The 21,542-nt window shown below is 33.7% G+C and overlaps 1 protein-coding gene and 1 long non-coding RNA gene across 9 annotated transcripts; one reads left to right on the top strand and one right to left on the bottom strand.

The window, feature by feature from the left end:
• The first annotated feature begins 1,187 nt into the window (after positions 1–1,187).
• LOC127801664 (HVA22-like protein a) lies at positions 1,188–21,135 on the top strand. Of its 8 annotated transcripts, none has more exons than XM_052336970.1 (10): positions 1,188–1,507; positions 1,662–1,688; positions 1,832–1,954; positions 2,631–2,880; positions 2,979–3,065; positions 3,153–3,230; positions 3,339–3,422; positions 3,956–4,039; positions 7,193–7,276; positions 8,936–9,513. In XM_052336970.1, the coding sequence occupies exons 1-10, from the start codon at positions 1,461–1,463 to the stop codon at positions 9,398–9,400; spliced, it is 1,329 nt and encodes a 442-aa protein (XP_052192930.1). In that variant the 5' UTR covers positions 1,188–1,460; the 3' UTR covers positions 9,401–9,513. The 8 variants fall into 8 exon arrangements, with proteins under 8 accessions (XP_052192930.1, XP_052192934.1, XP_052192927.1 ...); XM_052336974.1 differs by lacking the exons at positions 7,193–7,276; positions 8,936–9,513 and adding exons at positions 6,281–6,323; positions 6,413–7,186 and having other exon boundaries at positions 1,192–1,507; XM_052336967.1 differs by lacking the exon at positions 8,936–9,513 and adding an exon at positions 7,475–8,178 and having other exon boundaries at positions 1,194–1,507.
• LOC127801665 (uncharacterized) lies at positions 7,982–9,581 on the bottom strand. Its single transcript, XR_008023118.1, has 2 exons — positions 9,506–9,581; positions 7,982–8,094 (listed from the first exon to the last, which is right to left on the bottom strand). It is a non-coding gene; the product is annotated as an uncharacterized LOC127801665 (long non-coding RNA).
• Positions 21,136–21,542: the final 407 nt, after the last annotated feature.

Here is a 21,542-nt window from a genome sequence, read left to right as displayed (position 1 = left end):
TATTATACAGGTATTTTAAAAAATAGTAAAATTAGATTTTCTAATTTAACTCAAAATGCGAATTATTTTTTGATTAAATACAAATTTTTAATTAAAATGAAAAATTAGTAATTGTATTTGTTCATTTATGTTGTAAGACACATACATAAGATTTAAGAGTGTACGGTGTAACTTAATTATATATATATTTTTAATAAAAAAATTATTTTATGTAACATTGTTTATTTATATTTCATTGGATAGACTAATTGGGTGAGCAATCGTTTAATTCGTTTTTTAAACTAAATTAGTTGAATTTATAGATGAAAAAATAAAATAGAATTGAAATTAAAAAATAATTTAATTGAAATCATTCAAAAATCAAAATTACATAAAATTAATCAAAATATTTAAAGTTTATTTAAAATAACCAATTTAAGAAAATTTAGTAGTAATTAAGATATTTTAATAAATAGAATTATTGTAATTATTGTTACTTAACTACAACAATAAATTTAAATATGCGAGACTGTTTAAGAATGACACAAAAGTGACTTATCCAAATGATGAGTGATTTTTTATAGCGATAGATAACTTTTGCGAGGTGGAGTGATAGCAATGAATGACTTTCTCGAGTGGAATGATAGCGATTGATGATCTTTTCAAGCGATGTATTATCTATCTAAAAAAAAAATTAGTTAGAAATACGATTAAAGATTCCCTTGCAAATTGTTCGATACCTAAATTAACCTATAAAAAATATGTAATACTTGAATGTAAAAAGAAAATGTTCGTGAGAGAAATGATCTATCTGAATAGGAGACGACTCCTCTACTTATAGTGATGGAAGAAGCGCACAAGTGTGTGGTCCATAACTAATAACTTCGTTTAGAGCTGAATTAATTAAAAGTTGAATAAAAACAATCAGCCTTGATTTGTGGGCTTTGTTGGGCTTTTCTTTATCTAAAACTTCATTTTAGTGGGCTAACCCATATGGGCATCAATTGGGCTTTTATTTGTGGCGACCCGTATATTTGGGCCGAGTCCATTGATGACACACTTTACTGAGATCCGACATTAAATCAGCCTTTCACGTTTGCATGCGCGTAGCTGCCAATGCGCGCGCGAGTGTCTCGTAATACGTACGCGAGAGCGTGGGATTGGTATATCTCTTGACTTTCCCTATGGTCGTTTACAAATTCGTCGTGCGTACGGACATACACGAAGCAGACACGCCCATTGCCCTTCCACTCGGCTTCCCACACTTCTACCGTACAACATCACCGGCCGGATACTTCCATAACTTTAACCCAAGATCCAGGGCAATTTAGTTGCTTCCCATCTGAACTCTCTTTTCCAGCTTGACATAAAGCAAAACCCCCCTCAAAAGAAAAGTATGGGTTTCTGAAAATTTTCTCGGAACGTTACATACCCGAGAAAATCTGAGAGAAAGAGAGAGAGAGAGATCGATTGAATTCCTGATGGGTTTTCTCATGGCTGCTCTGACGTGCTTCAACCTTCTTGCCTGGTACATGCAATCCACTTTCTATATATTAAGTTGGGAAAGTGGAAGATGATTCTGCATATATATATATATATATATACATGTTTGGTTTCCCAGAAACTCATTTGCAGATTTAATCTATTATGTATATGACACGATGTTGCATTTTCACTTGCAGGCCTCTCTTTTCACTGGGGTTTCCTCTGTAATCTCACTCTCTCTATTTCATATGATTTAATATTCTTACGGCATTCAGAAATTTGATGCGAAGAAGTTATAAGTTGTTTCTTGTTTCATGCATGTTCTGATCATGTATTGATTTGCTCTGTGTTTCATATTGTTTGGCAGATATGCATCAGTTAGGGCAATCGAGACAAACTCCATTCAAGAGATGAGGGCTCTGGTGGCATACTGGATTCTCTTCTCTTTGATTTCAATCTTTGAGCTTGCTTTTGGGAAGCTCCTTCAATGGTATCTATCGGTTATCATAGTCATCATCTGCTTTACAAAGCCCTGTAGCATTGCTGCTTCTACATGTTTAAATTGGAAACATTGTTTTATATAGTGTTTTTTCATCACTGTCATGCCAAGTTTGTGCCCCTGTTCATTAACAGATGTTACAGATCTAAGGTGTTAGGTCTTTTATATAGCTCCTAGAATTAGGGTTATGTTGTACCCAAAAAAGCAGGTCTATGGATGCATGGTCTAGAATTAGGTATCTCTACTCCTTATAATCTTGTTAATATTATCGGGAATTAACTGGAATTTTAAGAAGAGGGCAGCCCAGATAGCAATGGTATGGTTGTTCTTTAGTGACACAGATGCCATAGGCTTGAGATGTGAAAACCACCTCTTTGCAAAGTGTGCACGTAGATCGGTAGATGACCCTCTAAACCTGGGAGCCTCATCCACTGGAGACTGGAATTTAAAAAAGTGGGACAAATTTGTCACAATGCTCTTCAGTGAAAACAACCACTTTGCTAAGTGTGTACAAAGATGATCCTTTTCAAGGGAGGAACTTCATCCATTGGGGACTAGAATTTGCCATAATGCTTTTCAAGAAATTTGATATCCTTATGCTGATTTTCCATTCAACACAATCAAGGCTCTTCTTCTTCTTTTATATCTTCTTTTTGGTGAACATCAGGCTGCCATTCTGGCCTTACATAAAGCTCATAACTATCTGCTGGCTGGTGCTACCCCGGTTCAATGGTGCTTGTTATGTTTACGAGCATTTGATACGCCAATGGTTATCTGTTAATCCAGAAGGACTTGTCAACCTAATTGTTAAGCCCCAAAAGAGCACATCCTTGGATGCAGAGAGATTTCTATCTATGGCAGAGAAGTATGTTAAGGAGAGTGGATGTGAAGCTTTGGAGAAACTCATTGCTGGAAAGGTATATATGCATCCCTGTAAGCCTGTCGATTATTGAATTCGAGAGTTTAATACAACTGGGGCTTAATCTATGTTTCTGGTCGTTCTTTCTATGCTTAGCACGAGCATAGGAATCCAGACGTTGACATGGAAGAGATCAAGGCAGTAACAAATACAGAGGAAAAAGGAACTGCTGCATCAATGCTGGTAAGGTTTCTCTGGCCACTTTTCTACGATCCATGAAAGCTTTGCATTGCAGTTCTGTTTCAAAGAAGCTACTGCTTTCTGGATTAGAAAGTGCCTAATGCTGTGAAAGGCAACACCAAGGCAGTGGAGCTAACAGCAAAAAACTATGATGCTGCCACAGAGCGAGTAATATTTCTTGTCATATTCTCTGTCATATCGTGTTTTGGTTTAAAGGCTTGATATGCGTCATATCGTGTTTTGGTTTAAAGGCTTGATATGCTGTTTGTTGTTTAGTCTCCACCGAAAGTGCCTTATGCGGCTAAGGAGAATGCCAAAGCAGTGGAACTAAAGGAGAAAGATCTAGCTGCAACAGAAAGGGTAACAACTCTTGTCACATTTTCCGATATATTTTCTGACTGTCTGAACATCAGTATCCTCAATAGTTTCAGCCTAACGTTCCTACTTCAAGCCTTTATTTCACTGTGGATTTCGCTACATGAATTTTACACCGCTAGTCATTTTTATCTATAGGCTTATTTTATGCGAGACCCTTCTATCATATCTTGGTGTTCCTCACCAAGTTTTTCCTGGTCGTTCCCAACCTGTCTTGCCAGATACTTGTCCATTCCATCCACTCTTCTAGTAGTTGTATATATATTTCATAAATGTTTCAACGGTTTATATTTGGTAAATATTATTCTCACTCCAAAAGTGTTAATCACACCCCACTGTAGTGTGACAAAATCATATTTAACAAATTTTGGAGTGGAATAACATCACCCTTTATATTGGATGGAGTCAATATCTGCTTGTTAACTTACAGGTTGTGTAGAATCAACTCTTGCTCAAACTCAGAAGAAAACAGTTGCAGCTTTTTGATGAACCATATTTTTTGTTTATTTATTTTTCAGTCTCATCCGAAAGGGCCTGATGTGGCCAAGGAGAATGCCAAAGCAGGGGAAGTAATGAAGAAAGATCTAGCTGCAATAGAAAGGGTAATAGCTCTTGGCATATTTTGCAATATATTTTCAGCCTGTCTGAACCTAATATCCTCAAAATTTTCAGTCTTATATTAAAACAACACATCAAGCCTTTATCCCACTATATGCTATGACTGTGATCTCAGCTATATGGCTGAACCTAATATCCTCAAGAATTTCAGCTCAAGTGTCCCATTTTTGAGGTGTGCTTTTGTTTTTCTGGCAGTTAGGGTTGCAAACGAACCGAACCGAGCTTCCCTAAGCTCGGCTCGGCTCGATAACATTTAGCATTGGCTCGAGCTCGAGCTCGAGCTCGATAACATTTCTTGAGCTCGAGCTCGGCTTGTTAATTGGATTAATGAACCGAGCTCGAGCTCGGGCTCGGCTGAAATTTATCAAATTTTTTTGTTTAAAAAAACCTAATAAATTAATGTGTATTAAAAATTTCAACCTATAATAAATAAATATACATAAATCAGCCTAACCTCATAATCAACAATTATAAAATTATATATAGGGTGATAATCAAGTAATAATAATTTTACAATTTGTAATAAACATAATAATATCATTCACCATACAATAAGATATTCAAAATACTTGTCTAGTTGTTTTCAAAATACAAACATAATCCAAATTACAGCACATCAAAGATGTTTTCAATTTAACTTCAAAATAATTAGCTCCAAATATCAACCTGTAATTTAAAATTGTAATATTAATCAGTAATCACATAAATGAACTTACAAAATACCAATACATCAAAAACCTCCAAGAATCACATACCTTCTTTTGTTTCACATGGAAGAAGAATCTTTATGATGTTATCCTATTTATAAAAATATTAAAATTAATATATTTTTTTTCAAATATAAACTAACAAGTTAAAAAGAGAATAAAATAAAAGAAATTATACGAACTTTTCTTTTTCCTTTGATGCCATAAAAAGCTCTAAACCAGTCCTCACAGTCATCGCATAGCAACATTTGAACTGTGTTTGTTCCCAAATCTGAACGATATTGATCTATAACTCAATCACCAGCACTAAAAGTAGTTTCTGAAGCGATTGTGGTAATAGGAATTGACAAGACATCACAAGCCATCTTGGACAAAATACGAAACTTCAAATTATTCACCCTCCACCAATCCAACACATCAAAGGCCTCAGCTTCACCACATATGTAAACACCTTCCTCTAAATAAACATCTAACTCTGATTTTACCAATTGAATGGTGTCAACATTTCTTATAAAACTTTAAAATTTTGCCCTTCCACTTACATTAAAGCCACTCGAACAACTGCCTAAATCAACCATATGAGTTCCAATTTTAACTTCTTGTTCAATGTTGCTTAATTTATGAAACTCAATATACTTATCATATAACTTATATAAAGTATCTCGAACTTCTTTCAAGTGACTAGCAACAACCTCACCGCAATAAATTTGAGGGAAACACCAATCAATCAACTTCATCTTATTTCTAGGATCCAGAATAGTTGCAATTGATATAAGCACATTGTAGTCACTCCAATACTTGTCGAACTTTTTTTTCATTTTTATAGCCATGGCACTCATGAAGACATCACCATTAACACTTGTTGCATTTAAAGTTGTTTTTATATTCCACAATTCAGGAAGAAACAAATTTGATGTTGGGTATTCACTCTCAGAAATGATTTTTGTGATCTCATTAAATAATCCAAGTAATGAACAAACAACTTTAACCTTTCTCCAATCTTCCTCACATGGTAAATAAGAATAATGTGGATCCCTTTGTTGATACCTCGGAAACACATCTTTAAACTCTAAAGCAGTCACTAACATAGCATATGTTGAATTCCATCTTGTGTTGCAATCAAGAGTAAGTTTCTTATTAGGCAATTTCAACTGTCTGGCAATATCATCAAATATTTGAAGACTGGGGTATAGAAATGGAAATATACTTTACACTTTCACGAACAACATAAATCACGTCTTGAATTTCAGACAATTCATCTCGTACCATCAAATCTAAAATGTGTGCACAACATCTAACATGAAAAAACTTTTAGCGCTAGTGGTCGAGTTATAGGTCAATATCGTTTGGATTTGGGAACAAACACAGTTCAAATGTTGCTATGTGGTGAGTTATAGAGCTTTTTATGGCATCAAAAGAAAAAGAAAAGTAAGTATAATTTCTTTTATTTTATTCTCTTTGTTACTTGCTAGTTTATATTTGAAATTTTTTTATTAATTTTAATATTTTTGTAAATAGAATAACATCACAGAGATTCTTCTTCCATGTGAAACAAAAGAAGGTATGTGATTCTTGGAGGTTTTTGATGTATTGGTATTTTGTAAATTCATATATGTGATTACTGATTAATATTACAATTTTAAATTGCAGGTTGATATTTAGAGCAAGGTTGATATTTGGAACTAATTATTTTGAAGTTAAATTGAAAACATCTTTGATGTGCTGTAATTTGGATTATGTTTGTATTTTGAAAATAACTAGACAAGTATTTTGGTTATCTTATTGTATGGTGAATGATATTATTATGTTTATTACAAATTGTAAAATTATTATTACTTGATTATCACCCTATATAAAGCTTGAGCCCGAACCCGAGCCCCAGTCGAGCTCGAGCTTGGTTTGTTAATCCAATTAACAAGCCGAGCCAGAGCTCGATTAACGAGCCGAGCCCGAGCCCGAGCCCAAGCCCAAGCCCAAGCCCAAGAAATGTTATCGAGCCGAGACGAGCTTAGGGAAGCTCGGTTTGTTTGCAACCCTAGGCAGTCTTAGATAACAATAGTGACATATCAAGCCTTTATCTCACTGTGTGGTCTTGGCCATATGAATTCTAGCGATTGCTAGTTATTTCTATCTATGACCTACTCTTTTGTAAAGCCCTTATAGCCTGCTTCATACCCAAGTGTCTCCCATCAAGTTTTTATTGTCCTTCCTCTATCTCTTTTGATACTATTTGTTCCATGCCATCCACTCTTCTTGCATTCTTATATACACACGTCATAAATCTTTCTATGGTTTATATTGGATCGAAACAGCATGTATTGTCTAATTTCTCAGGTTAAGCGTGTAGAACCAAATCTTGCTCAAACTGATAACAAAACTGTTGCAGCTTTCTGATGAACCTTTTGTTTTTTTAATTATGTTTTTCTTAAGGATCGTCCAAAAGAGCTTGATATGGCTAAGGAGAATGCCAAAGCAGGGGAAGAAAAGGAGAAACATCCAGTTGCAACAGAAAGGGTAACAACTGATGTCACATTTGCCAGTATCCTTAAATTTTTCCGCGCAGTTTTCCCACTTCTGGATTTGCTTTCGATGTTCTAGAAGTCTCTCTCTCTCTCTCTCTCACACACACACACACATACACATATACACACGTCTTAAATCTTTCTATGGTTTACATCGGGTCGAATCAATACCTGCTTGCCAAATTTACAGGTCAAGTATGTTGAACCAAATCTCGCTCAAACTGAGAAGAAAACAGTTGCTTCCACGGAAATCAAAGAGAAGACAGCGCCGGCCGAGAAGCCAGTGATGGAGGAACTGGCTTCTTCGGAGAAAGTTCAGAGAGAGTGGACCTGTGCTGTTTGTCAAGTGAAAGCCACATGTGAGCAGAACTTGAACTCACATCTTCAGGGGAGGAAGCACAAGGCCAAGTGCGAAGAGCTGAAAGCAAGCAAAAACAAGAGAGGTTCATCTTCAACATTCGGTTGGGAGCACAAAAAGGCAAATTCCGGCGATAATCCGAGCCCAAGTAAGCCTAAGAAACAAGAGAACAAGGTGCAAGTGAAACAGGCGAGCCAGCAGCAGCCAAAACAGAATATTCATGAGCTATGGTGTGGGATTTGCAATGTTAGCTGCACCAGCCAGATAGATTTGGAGTCGCATCTGAGAGGGAGGAGGCACTTGCTCCAGTTTCAGGAAACTTTGGGCTCTTGGGGCGGATGGGAGTGACAGGGTTAGGAAAGCAGTTTGATTGAATTGTAACTCTCTTTCGTGGAGTTCTAATGGTTGGGATAGAATGTTAATTACATCCTGAACATATTGAAATGTTTTAACTTTTTTTTTTTTTGTCTGTTATGGTAAGCTTATGAAACATGGACATGGCTGTTGCCTTTGATATTTGTCCCTATTTTGGTTTTTTTTTTGGGTGTAATAATTTAAATTTTTTGTTATTTTAATTATATTTTTAAGTCAATTTAACTTCCTGTATTCAGATGTAAAAAAAAAATAATAAAGTGAGATGATTAAATTAAAATCTTTTTTTATATGTCAAAATATATAGATTAAATTAACTTGAAAATATAGATATAATGGTATAATAAAAATAACAAAAAGTTTGAGTTGCTACTCAAGAAAAATATCAAGATACGGGGGTTGAATTGATTCAAAAATTCAAATACAATGATATAATTAAAATAACAAAAAATTCAAATAATCATACGAAAAAAATCAAAAAGTATAAGGACAAAAGTTTGCCCTTTTTCTCTTCTATTTTTACTTTGAGATTTGATAAATGTTATAATCACAAATAAATTTTATTGACAATTCTCATTGATGCAGTTCACGTAAATTCATAATTATTTTATTTAAAATTAACATTAATTCATAATAATGTTAATTTTATTATGAATTCCTTTATCCAGTTGCTACAGAAAGGGTAACAACTGATGTCACATTTGGCAGTATCCTTTATCCAGTTGCAACAGAAAGGGTAACAACTGATGTCAAATTTGCCAGTATCCTTAAATTTTTCCGCGTAGTTTTCCCACTTCTGGATTTGCTTTCGATGTTCTAGAAGTCACTGTATATACACACACTCACACACACACACACACGTCTTAAATCTTTATACAGTTTACATCGGGTGGAATCAATACCTGCTTGCCAAATTTACAGGTCAAGTATGTTGAACCAAATCTCGCTCAAACGGAGAAGAAAACAGTTGCTTCCAGGGAAATCAAAGAGAAGACAACGCTGGCCGAGAAGCAAGTGATGGAGGAACTGGCTTCTTCGGAGAAAGTTCAGAGAGAGTGGACCTGTGCTGTTTGTCAATTTACAACCTCATCTGAGCAGAACCTGAGCTCACATCTTCGGGGGATGAAGCACAAGGCCAAGTGCGAAGAGGTGGAAGCAAGCAAAAACAAGAGAGGTTCATCTTCAACATCCGGTTGGGAGCACAAAAAGGCAAATTCCGGCGATAATCCGAGCCCAAGTAAGCCTAAACAGAATATTCATGAGCTATGGTGTGGGATTTGCAATGTTAGCTGCACCAGCCAGATAGATTTGGAGTCGCATCTGAGAGGGAGGAGGCACTTGCTCCAGTTTCAGGAAACTTTGGGCTCTTGGGGCGGATGGGAGTGACAGGGTTAGGAAAGCAGTTTGATTGAATTGTAACTCTCTTTCGTGGAGTTCTAATGGTTGGGATAGAATGTTAATTACATCCTGAACATATTGAAATGTTTTAACTTTTTTTTTTTTTGTCTGTTATGGTAAGCTTATGAAATATGGACATGGCTGATAGAATGTTTACCTTTGATATTTGTCGAAAAGAGTGATTTTTAGCACTTCAATTGTTTGGATTGATAATGTGTATGCCATTTGGCATTTGCGTATCGGGTTGAGAATCTTACTGAGGTATGATAGTGGGACTCATATTTTTGTCTCTATATTTTTATATTATTTTGTATAATTATTTAAAATTTTATTATTTTAATTATACCCATAAATTTATATTTTTGAGTTAATTTAACTTATGTACTTAAATATTTTTTTTGTGTGACAATTTAATTTTTTCGTTATTTCGATTACACTCCTATATTTGCATTTTTAAATCAATTTAACCTCATGTATTTTGATGTGTAAAAAATAAGATAAAGTGAGATGATGTAATTTAATTTTTTTTTACATATCAAACTATATGGGTTAAATTGACTAAAAAAATACAACTACAAGTATGTAATCGAAACAATAAAAAATTTGAGTTGTCAAGCGAGAAAAAATCAAAGTACTAGAATTAAATTAACTTAAAAATTCAAATATATGATAGTAATTGAAACAACGAAAAATTTAAGTAACCAAGTAAAAAAAACGTGAGTATAGAAACAAAAATATGAATTTAGCCATCATATGATAGGAGTTTGTCCCAATTCTCTTCTAGTTTTTACTTTGAGAATTAAGAAATGTTATACCCACAAATAAATTTTACAAATAATTCTTATAAATTGATCCGACACACAAATTCATAATAATTCTATTCAAAATTAACAATAGTTCATCGTAGTGAATGAATTCATTGTTATTTTTAAATAAGACTATTATAAATTTATGTAAAACTATTAGAAATTTGTATATACCAAAATGAATTTATAAAGATTATTTATCAAACTTGGATCTCCCCTAATTTATCCGTAGTTTTAATTAATATAATTTTATAAAATACAATTTTTATACAGAATGATAACTTTTTGTAACGTACCCATTTCAAACCAAAATATCCATTAGGTTGACTCAAAATTTAAAAGAATAATATTATTCATCTACAATAGAGACGAACAATAGTGTTGTGGACAATATCGTTGGCTTCACTTTCACACTTCCCCAGGCGAAAACTTCTTTCCTTTTTCTTTCTCCTTCTCTCTTCTCTATTTCTTTCGGATCACATTCTCTCTCCCATAAAGTTTATCTACATTTCTTCACTATTATCGCTTACCAAGTTTAGCGAAAAATGTTTTCACCACCTGTCAAGTTCATCCAAATCAGCTCAAGCTTCTGACATATTACTTTTGTGAGTGCACTTGATTTTGAATGATGGTGTATATATTCTTTATACTATGAATGATGATTGTTGTGTCATAAGGAAAAACTCATTAAAAAAGATTAAAGAAAAAGCCCAAAGCCCAAAATATCATTTTGGGATAAAAGGCATAAATTTTTCATACTTGGGACGAAAAGGTCCCACACAAACGTGCAAATTAGGTAACTCTAACAACTAATTTTTTTTTAAAAAAAAAAATCAATTATCCATAAAAAAATTTAATTATAAAAGAATTATGAAATATATAAAGGAATGTCAGTTAAGGAATAATCAAGATAAACATTATCTATAATAATCTTAACCTTGAATTAATTAAAATTACTCTATATTCCTCATAAATAAGTAGTCATTCATTCATGAAAATGTACGTATTTGATATTAGTTTCAATACAATTTTAATTATCTTCAATGTTTGACGTAAGTATCAGAATGTTTGTTCAGAGACCTCCCCACACCCTTTGATTGTTTTATTTTTTTAGGTTTAGGTGGCTTGATGACGACGTTTTTCGGTAATTAAATTCATTATTATAATCATATTTGCAACAACAATGGTGAATCATCTATCCTGATTTTGGTCGTTTTAAGATAAGAAAAAACATAAATATTTTATCATTTTATTGGACACATATTTAGTTAAGAAAAAAAAATAGGTTATTTAGATGGACAATAATTACAGGCCTGAGTTTGTAGTCACCTTCAAACTCAAGTGATTGTTAGCATAAATGTGAAAGTTTACAATATTTTTCATACTTGTTCAATTCTTTTCCATTCTCTTAAACTGCATAACAGGAAAAGAAATCTCTACCATCTTCGTGTACCCTAGCTAGGTAAGATTAAAATTTGATACACTAAAATATCTTATCTTTGGAAGATTGAACCAAAATATTAACAAGCAGCAAGACATGCATAAATATTTGAATGTGACTGATACATTTTGAAATGTGTATGTATTTGATTTTGGATCAGCCATATATACATATATCATACCTTAAGTTTGGCAACTATACTATAAGATTAAAAACATTATTGTTAAAATCCCGATTTTATGCGTACGATTTTACGATTTGAAGACCCCTAAATGATTCAAATCCTATGTAAAATTCAATTTGGGATAAAATCCTATAAAATCTCGATTTTACATATACGATCTTACGATTTTAGGGTTCAAAAATCCCCAAACAATTTTACGATTCAAAGACCTTTATTGATTTAAATTGAAATTTAGAGGATGCTTTTAACGTCTCAATGTCACATAACATCTGACATTGGAACTTATGCAATGAATTGTTATATTTTGCCTCTAAATTGGAACTTGATTTAACATTGATTGCATAAGTTCTAACGTCACATAGCATTTAACATTAATTGCATAAGTTCCAATTTACTTGATTTAAATTATAATTTTTACTTGATTTAACATTGATTGCATAAGTAAATCAAGACAAACAAGTAATTAATTAATGGACCACTCAACCCCAAATCGGGATTTTACTTGATTTAGTCAATGTTAAATCAAGAAAAAAATGCAACCTAAATCTAATGGAAGACGTTAAAAGAATCCTCTAAAGAATTTTAAGCTATATTTTACTTCTAAATTATCTATATTTTACCTCTAAATTGCCTATACCAACCTGCTAGTTTTTGAACTATATTTTGGAAGTATCATCTTTTGAACTATAATAAGGAATAATCAGATTATTAAAAGATATTAATTCATTTTCTACAAAATTATATTATTATAAACATATATTTACAAAAATTGAGGGGTATTTTTAATTATCTCTAAAATCTTACGATCTGATTTTATGGACCATTTTTCGATCCCACTTAAAATCCCGATTTTAACTACCTTGATTAAAAATAATAATTGTTTTCATATGAGTTTCCTTTTGATATTAATTAATCTTTTCATTTTAATAGATTATAAAGTGATGGAGATGCAAGCACGTGAAACTGGAATGCACTTTGATTCATTGGAAAACCTTTACGAGTACTATAAATAATATGGAAAATAAGAAAAATTTGAAATTATAAAGAAGTTAGTATGATTAGATGGTAATTTAATATTTGTTTTCCTTTCATGTTCTTGAGCTGAAAATTCAAGGTCTCAAAAACAAAATTACCTTAATCCTAACCCATTGATGAAAATGGCTTGTAAAGCTAAGGTTAATGCAATTGTATTTGAGGATGGAAAACGCAAGATTAATTTTGTTATACTCGAGCATAATCACGAGTTGATTCCATAAAAATCACGATTTTACACATGCAATAGGAAAATTGGTATTGGGGTTAAAATAAAACTTGAATTGAATGATCGAGTTAGGATTGTCGTGGTAAAGAATTATCAATCTCTTCTTGTGGAAGCTGGGGGTCATGATAATGTCTCATTTTTGGAAAAAGATTATAGGAATTACATTGATAAGAAAAGAAGATTACGACTTGATATTGGAGATATTGAAGCAATTCATAATTATTTTGTTGGGATGCAAGCAAAAAATTTAAGTTTTTTTTATATGATGGGCGTAGATGACAAAACTCGAATCAAGAACTTATTTTGGGCTAATGCTAAGAGTAGGGCAGTGTGTGAAGAATTTGACAATGTAGTTACATTTGACACAACCTATTTGACAAACAAGTATGACATGTGATTTGCACCTTTTGTGGGTGTGAATTGTCATGGACACTCAATTTTATTTGAATGTGTGTTATTATCAAGTGAGGACACTGCTACATTTATTTGATTGTTTCATACTTAACAAACATGTATGTCTGGACGTACATCAAATGCCATATTATATATCAAGATAAAACAATGCAAAATGTAATTGAAATTGTGTTTCCTAACACTCGACATCGTTGGTGTTTATGGCATATAATGAAAAAAGTATCAGAGAAGTTGAGGGGTTATAGGTTTTACGAAAAAATAAAAAATGTCTTGCATAATGTTGTTTATGAATCTCTAGAGAAAGAAGAATTTGAAGAAAAATGGAAGTAGTTCATCAGTGAGTTCAATCTTTGTGAAAATGTATGGTTAGATAATTTGTATAAAGGGAGACATCGTTGGATACCTGTATTTATAAATGACACATTTTGTACTAGTATGTCAACCACACAACGTAACAAGAGCATGAATGCATTCTTTGATGATTATGTAAACTCAAAGACAACATTGAAGCAATTTGTTGAGCAGTACGACAATGCTTTAAGAAGCAAGATTGAAAAGAAAAATCACGATGATTTTCAGTCTTTTACTATGTTGATTCCATGCATAACAGATTTCAAAATAGAAAAATAGTTTTAAAGTATATACACCAATTCAAAGTTTAAAGAATTTCAAAAGCAATTGACTGGAAAATTATACTATGAAATTTTTGTGTTGATGAGTAAAATAGATTATTTGATGTGGTCAAAGATATTTTGGTTGGAGATAGACATCAAAAAAGTCATTTCACTGTTGGTTGCAAAGAAGAGGAAAATGAGTTTAAATGTGCTCTAGTTTTATCAAATTATGTATTCAATGCTCCAAGTAAGCACAAGGACCTTGTGTAGTATCATCATTTGATTATTTTACATGCTTTAAACTTTGTTTTTGTTGTGCATCAGACAATGCCATACATTGCTATCATCCATACATGCACCACGAAGGTGTCACAGGCTTGTATTTGAATCAGGTGACTGCAATTTAGCACTCCATTATTATATAAGCCTTTCATACATGTAAATGATCAACTCCTTTGTACTCAACTTATACCAATGAACTTGATTTTTGCAATTGGCAAGACAAGCAATTCGTAAGTCAATAATTTTGACCTATGAGAAACGAACGTTGCGTTTTCTATGTTTTTCAATTTTTAGTTTTGATTTTTAAATTTATTTTTAATTTTCTATTTTTAAAAAATTAAAAATACGTTCTTTTTTGTCATTTTTAAAAATTATTTCTCCCAAATCTGCAATGAATTCAATTCCACCATTTGAATTTCTAATTCCAGAAGGATCACCAGAACCCACTCCTCTCGAATCCAAACCATCAGTGGTTCAACTTGACACACAAGAGTGCCTTGAGAAAAAATAATCTTTAAAAATTGAGTTTGTTTCCACAGCCATAGTACAACCCATGATTCTATCAACTCTTATGCTGGTGCAATGTGACTTGGGGCATTAAAAAAAAGAATCTAGACTGTTTTTTGTTGAATTTAACCTATGAGAAAACTGAAACCCTACCTCAAGAAACCAGTTGTTTTAAGCTCTAGCAATGTGCTTAAAATATTCCAATGTAAAACCTTAAAACAACAATGGAGGTGATCTTTATAACAGAAAAGGGTATGAAAGATAAAAATAAAGTATTTGAGATGAATGAAAAAGGATAAATGAAAACCCTATGAGGAGGGATGATTGGCTCGTTAGTGGAGTTGACAGTACTGGTGGCGATTGGTGGAGCTGGCGGATGGAGACTGATTTATAGTATAAAGAATATATACGTCATCATTTAAAATTATGTGCACTCATCAAAGTAATATGTCGAAAGCTTGAGTTGATTTGGACGAACTTACCAGACAATGAAAACTTTTTTCCGACAAATTAGGCGATAATAATGAAGAAATGTAGAGAAACTTTATGAGAAAGAGAATGTGGTTTGAAAGGGATAAAAAAGAGAAGGGGAACGTTGAGAGAGAGAGAGAGAGAGAAAGAAAGAAGAGGGAGAGAAGTATTTGGCCGAAGAAATATGAAAATAAAGCCAAGTCTACAATCCATGTCACTAGAGATGAATAGCATCACTCAATCTAAAATTCAGATTACATGACTCCTAGGAAGGAAACTACTTTTCTTATAAATTTAATTTGTGTTATTGTTATGAAGGCGGCTTATTTGAACTTTTAGCTTCCATTTGCTTCAATTTGAGTTTAATTTATCTTCTTAACAAAGAAAATGAAATTTTTACAGAAAAATTATTTAATTATTAAAAAAATAAAATAACTCATTCTCTAATAAACAATTATTTATTACATTTTCACTCATATTTTTTTTTCTAATTACACGGCAACCCTTTTATTTGGGCTGAGTCCATTGATGACACATTTGATAGCTGACGTTAAGAGGCTATTCGGCTTAGCGATTTGACCGGTTATAAGCTGCATAAGTAGATTTAAAGTTATATAGCTTTTTATGATTAAGTGTTTGACAACAATTAGTAGCTTTAAAGCTGCTATAACAACGTTTAACAGAAGCTGGTGCCCCCAGTTTTGGCAAAAAAAGCTAGAGAGTTGACCCAAAAAAATACCATTTTGTTCTCAAATATTTTTCATATTTACACGCGCATCTCCGCTATTACCATTGCATTTTTTTCCCAGATCTCTTCTCCCATCATCTTCTCTAGAAGCTCTCTTCTGCCATTACTGCTACTGCCGTTGTCGCCTCTCCTCCATAATCGCCGTCACCCATATGAGGCATTGCCCCTATCGGTCGCTACCCGTTGGCCATCCCCACTCTTATCTTCTTTATCCCTACCGCTCACTACGTGTATATATATATTATATATATAACAGCAATTATATATATATAATGCATAATAACATATATTATTGTTATATATAATAATATTATATTAATATATTTTTAATAATTTTATATAATTTATTAATATTTAATGATAAAATTTTACATTATTTAATATTATGTCTATGTCTATTTTAGTCTTTTTATTAAGTTTTGATAATTTATCAACTCTTCTAAATTAAATACATAACTAATAATTGATAATTTAAAAATAAATATATTATTAACTTAAATGCTATCTAATTTTTAATTTAAAAATTAAATAACTCAAAAGCTATTGAAAAAAACGCAGCCTCTAAATCAGCCTTTCACACTTTGCATGCGCGTAGCTGCCAATGCGCGCGCCAGTGTATCGTAATACGTACGCGAGAGCGTGGGATTGGTATGTCTTTTGACTTTCACTCGACTTCCCACACCTGTACCGTAGGATACTTCGGTAAGGGTAATTTAGTTGCTTCCCAGCTGAACTCTCTGTTCCAGCTTGACCTAAAGCAAAGACACCCCTCAAAAGAAAAGTTTGGGTGTCTGAAAATTTTCTCGGAACGTTCCAGACCAGAGAAAATCTGAGAGAAGAGTGAGAGATCGATTGAATTCTTGATGGGTTTTCTCATGGCTGCTCTGACGTGCTTCAACCTTCTTGCCTGGTACATGCAATCCACTTTCTATATATTAAGTTGGGAAAGTGGAAGATGATTCTGTACACACACACATGTTTGGTTTCCCAGAAACTCATTTGCAGATTTAATCTATTATGTATATGACACGATATTGCATTTTCACTTGCAGGCCTCTCTTTTCACTGGGGTTTCCTCTGTAATCTCACTATCTCTATTTCATATGATTTAATATTCTTACGGCATTCAGAAATTTGATGCGAAAGAAGTAATAAGTTGTTTCTTGTTTCGTGCATGTTCTGATCATGTATTGATTTGCTCTGTGTGTTTCATATTGTTTGGCAGATATGCATCAGTTAGGGCAATCGAGACAAACTCCATGCAAGAGATGAGGGATCTGGTGGCATACTGGATTCTCTTCTCTTTGATTTCAATCTTTGAGCTTGCTTTTGGGAAGCTCATTCAATGGTATCTATCGGTTATCATAGTCACCATCTGCTATACAAAGCCCTGTAGCATTGCTGCTTCTACATGTTTAAATTGGAAACATTGTGTAGACTAGTGTTTTTTAATCACTGTCATGCTAAGCTTGTGCCCTTGTTCATTAACAGATCTAAGGTGTTAGGTCTTTTATATAGCTCCTAGAATTAGGGTTATATTGTACCCAAAAAAGCAGGTCTATGGAGGCATGGTCTAGGATTAGGTCTCTCTTCTCCATATAATCTTGTTAATATTATCGGGAATTAACTGGAATTTTAAGAAGAGGGCAACCCGAATAGCAATGGTATGGTTGTTCTTTAGTGACACAGATGTCATAGGCTTGAGATGTGAAAACCACCTCTTTGCAAAGTGTGCACGTAGACGACCCTCTAAACCAGGGAGCTTCATCCATTGGAGACTGGAATTTAAAAAAGTGGGACAAGTCACAATGCTCTTCAGTGAAAACAACCTCTTTGCTAAGTGTGTGCAAAGATGATCTTTTCCAAGGGAGGAACTTCATCATTGGGGACTAGAATTTGCCATAATGCTTTTCAAGAAATTTGATATCCTTATGCTGATGTTCCATTCAACACGATCAAGGCTCATCTTCTTCTTCTTCTATATCTTCTTTTGGTGAATATCAGGCTGCCATTCTGGCCTTACATAAAGCTCATAACCATCTGCTGGCTGGTGCTACCTTGGTTCAATGGTGCTGGTTATGTTTACGAGCATTTGATACACCGATGTTTATCTGTTAATCCAGAAGAACTTGTCAACCTACTCTTTAAGCCCAAAAAGAACACATCCTTGGATGCAGAGAGATTTCTATCTATGGCAGAGAAGTATGTTAAGGAGAATGGATGTGAAGCTTTGGAGAAACTCATTGCTAGAAAGGTATATATGCATCCCTGTATGCCTGTCGATTATCGAATTCGAGTGTTTAATACAACTGGGGCTTAATCTATGTTTCTGGTCCTTCTTTCTATGCTTAGCCCGAGCATAGGAATCCAGACGTTGACATGGAAGAGATCAAGGCAGTAACAAATACAGAGGAAAAAGGAACTGCTGCAGCAATGCTGGTAAGGTTTCTCTTGCCACTTTTCTAGGATCCATGAAAGCTTTGCATTGTAGTTCTGTTTCAAAGAAGCTACTGCTTTCTGGATTAGAAAGTGCCTGATGCTGTGAAAGGAAACGCCAAGGCAGTGGAGCTAACAGCAAAAAACTCTGATGCTGCCACAAAGCGAGTAATATTTCTTGTCATATTCTCTGTCTTATCGTGTTTTTGTGTAAAGGCTTGATATGTTGTTTGTTGTTTAGTCTCCACCAAAAGTGCCAAATGTGGCTAAGGAGAATGCCAAAGCAGGGGAACTAAAGGAGAAAGATCTAGCTGCAACAGAAAGGGTAACAACTCTTTGTCACATTTTCCGACATATTTTCTGATTGTCTGAACCTCAATATCCTCAATAGTTTCAGCCTAATGTTCCTACTTCAAGCCTTTATTTCACTGTGTGGGCTTCGCTACATGAATTTTAGACCGCCAGTCATTTTTATCTATAGGCTTATTTTATGCGAGACCCTTATATCATATCTTGGTGTTCCTCACCAAGTTTTTCTTGGTCTTTCCCAACCTGTCTTGCCAGATACTTGTCCATTCCATCCACTCTTCTAGTAGTTGTATATATATTTCATAAATGTTTCAACGGTTTATATTTGGTAAATATTCTCACTCCAAAAGTGTTAATTGCACTCCACTGTAGACTGTAGTGTGATAAAATCATATTTAACAAATTTTGGAGTGGAATAACATCACCCTTTATATTGGATGGAGTCAATATCTGCTTGTTAACTTACAGGTTGTGCGTAGAATCAACTCTTGCTCAAACTCAGAAGAAAACAGTTGCAGCTTTTTGATGAACCATATTTTTTGTTTGTTTATTTTTCAGTCTCATCCGAAAGGGCCTGATGTGGCCGAGGAGAATGCCAAATCAGGGGAAGTAATGAAGAAAGATCTAGCTGCAATAGAAAGGGTAATAACTCTTGGCATATTTTGCAATATATTTTCAGCCTGTCTGAACCTAATATCCTCAAAATTTTCAGCCTAGCTTCCCACTTCTGGGTTTGTTTTTACTGTTCTAGGCTTCTAACAGTTTTATATAAAGACAACACATCAAGCCTTTAGCCCACTATATGCTATGACTGTGGTCTCAGCTATATGGCTGAACCTAATATCCTAAAAAATTTCAGCCTAAGTGTCCCATTTTTTAGGTTTGCTTTTGTTTTTCTGGCAGTCTTAGATAACAACAGTGACATATCAAGCTTTTATCCCACTGTGCGGTCTCGGCCATATGAATTCTAGCGATTGCTAATTATTTCTATCTATGACCTTATCTTTTGTAAAGCCCTTATAGCCCACATCATACATGTCATAAATCTTAAGTTTTTATTGGTCTTCCTCTCTCTCTTTTGATAGGTATTTGTTCCACGTCATCCACTCTTCTTGCAGTCTTTTATATACATATGTCATAAATCTTTCTGTGGTTTATATTGGATAGAAACGGCATGTTGGCTAATTTTTCAGGTTAAGCGTGTAGAACCAAATCTTGCTCAAACTGATAACAAAACTGTTGCAGCTTTCTGATGAACCTTTTGTTTTTAATTATGTTTTTCTGAAGGATCGTCCAAAAGAGCTTGAAATGGCTAAGGAGAATGCCAAAGCAGGGGAAGAAAAGGATAAAGATCCAGTTGCAACAGAAAGGGTAACAACTGATGTCACATTTGCCAATTTATTTTCATCCTGAAAAATTAGCCAACACGCCTTAAATTTTCCCTCAAAATTTTCCCACTTCTGGATTTGCTTTCGCTGTTCTAGCAGTCATATATATATATATATATATATATACATGTCTTAAATCTTTCTACAGTTTACATCGGGTCGAATCAGTACCTGCTTTCCAAATTTACAGGTCAAGTATGTTGAGCCAAATCTCGCTCAAACTGAGAAGTATACAGTTGCTTCCAGCGAAATCAAAGAGAAGAAGACAGCGCCGGCCGAGAAGCCAGTGATGGAGGAACCGGCTTCTTCGGAGAAAGTTCAGAGAGAGTGGACCTGTGCTGTTTGTCAAGTGACAACCACATGTGAGAAGATCTTGAACTCACATCTTCAGGGGAAGAAGCACAAGGCCAAGTGCGAAAGGCTGAAAGCAAGCGAAAAGACAAATTCCGGCGATGATCCGAGCCCAAGTAAGCCTAAGAAACGGAGAACAAAGCGCCAGCGAGAAGCAGCCAAACAGAATATCAATGAGCTATGGTGTGGGATTTGCAATGATAGCTACAACAGCCAGATAGATTTGGAGTCGCATCTGAGAGGGGAGAAGCACTTGCTCCAGATTCAGGAAACTTTGGGTTCTTTAGACGGATGGGAGAGTTGCAGTTTGAATGAATTATAACTATTTTTCGTGGAGTTCTAATGGTTGGGATATAATGTTGTTAATAACATCCTGAACATATAGAAATATTTTTAACTTTTTTTTTTTTTTTTGGTCTGTTATGGTAAGCTTATATATGAAACATGGACATGGCTGTTGCCTTCGATATTTGTCGCAAAGGGTGATTTTAAGCACTTCAACTGTTTGGATTGATAATGTGTATGCCATTTGGCATTTGAGTATGGGGTTGAGAAACATAGTGTCGAATTATGGGGAAATTCATATTTTTATTTTTATATTTTCACATTTTTTTCTTATAATTATTTAAATTTTTTAATTACACTTATAAATTTACATTTTTAAATCAATTTAATTTATATACTTTGATTTCTTATTCGTGTGGTAACTTAAATTTTTTATTGTTTTGATTATATTCTTGTATTTATATTTTTGAGTCAATTTAATTTTTTTTATTCTAATTTAAAAAAATAAGATAAGTCAATTTAATTTTTTTTTATATGTTAAAAATAATGGTTAAATTAACTTTAAAATATAATACAAATGTGTAATCAAAATAATAAAAAGTTAGGTCCTCATGTGAGAAAAATATCAAAAAT

Source organism: Diospyros lotus, chromosome 5, assembly GCF_014633365.1.
Source record: "Diospyros lotus cultivar Yz01 chromosome 5, ASM1463336v1, whole genome shotgun sequence".
In the NCBI taxonomy this organism is placed as follows: domain Eukaryota; kingdom Viridiplantae; phylum Streptophyta; class Magnoliopsida; order Ericales; family Ebenaceae; genus Diospyros; species Diospyros lotus.
Note: the sequence above shows the minus strand (reverse complement) of the source record. Positions and strands in the feature narration are given on the sequence as shown.

Excerpts from the sequence above, each read along its gene's own strand:
- LOC127801664 (XM_052336967.1), top strand. The coding sequence starts at position 1,461 with ATGGGTTTTCTCATGGCTGCTCTGACGTGCTTCAACCTTCTTGCCTG. Across the intron at positions 1,689-1,831 it reads TTTTCACTGGGGTTTCCTCT|ATATGCATCAGTTAGGGCAA; the intron begins GTAATCTCACTC and ends ATTGTTTGGCAG. Across the intron at positions 4,040-7,192 it reads ATCTAGCTGCAATAGAAAGG|GATCGTCCAAAAGAGCTTGA; the intron begins GTAATAGCTCTT and ends GTTTTTCTTAAG.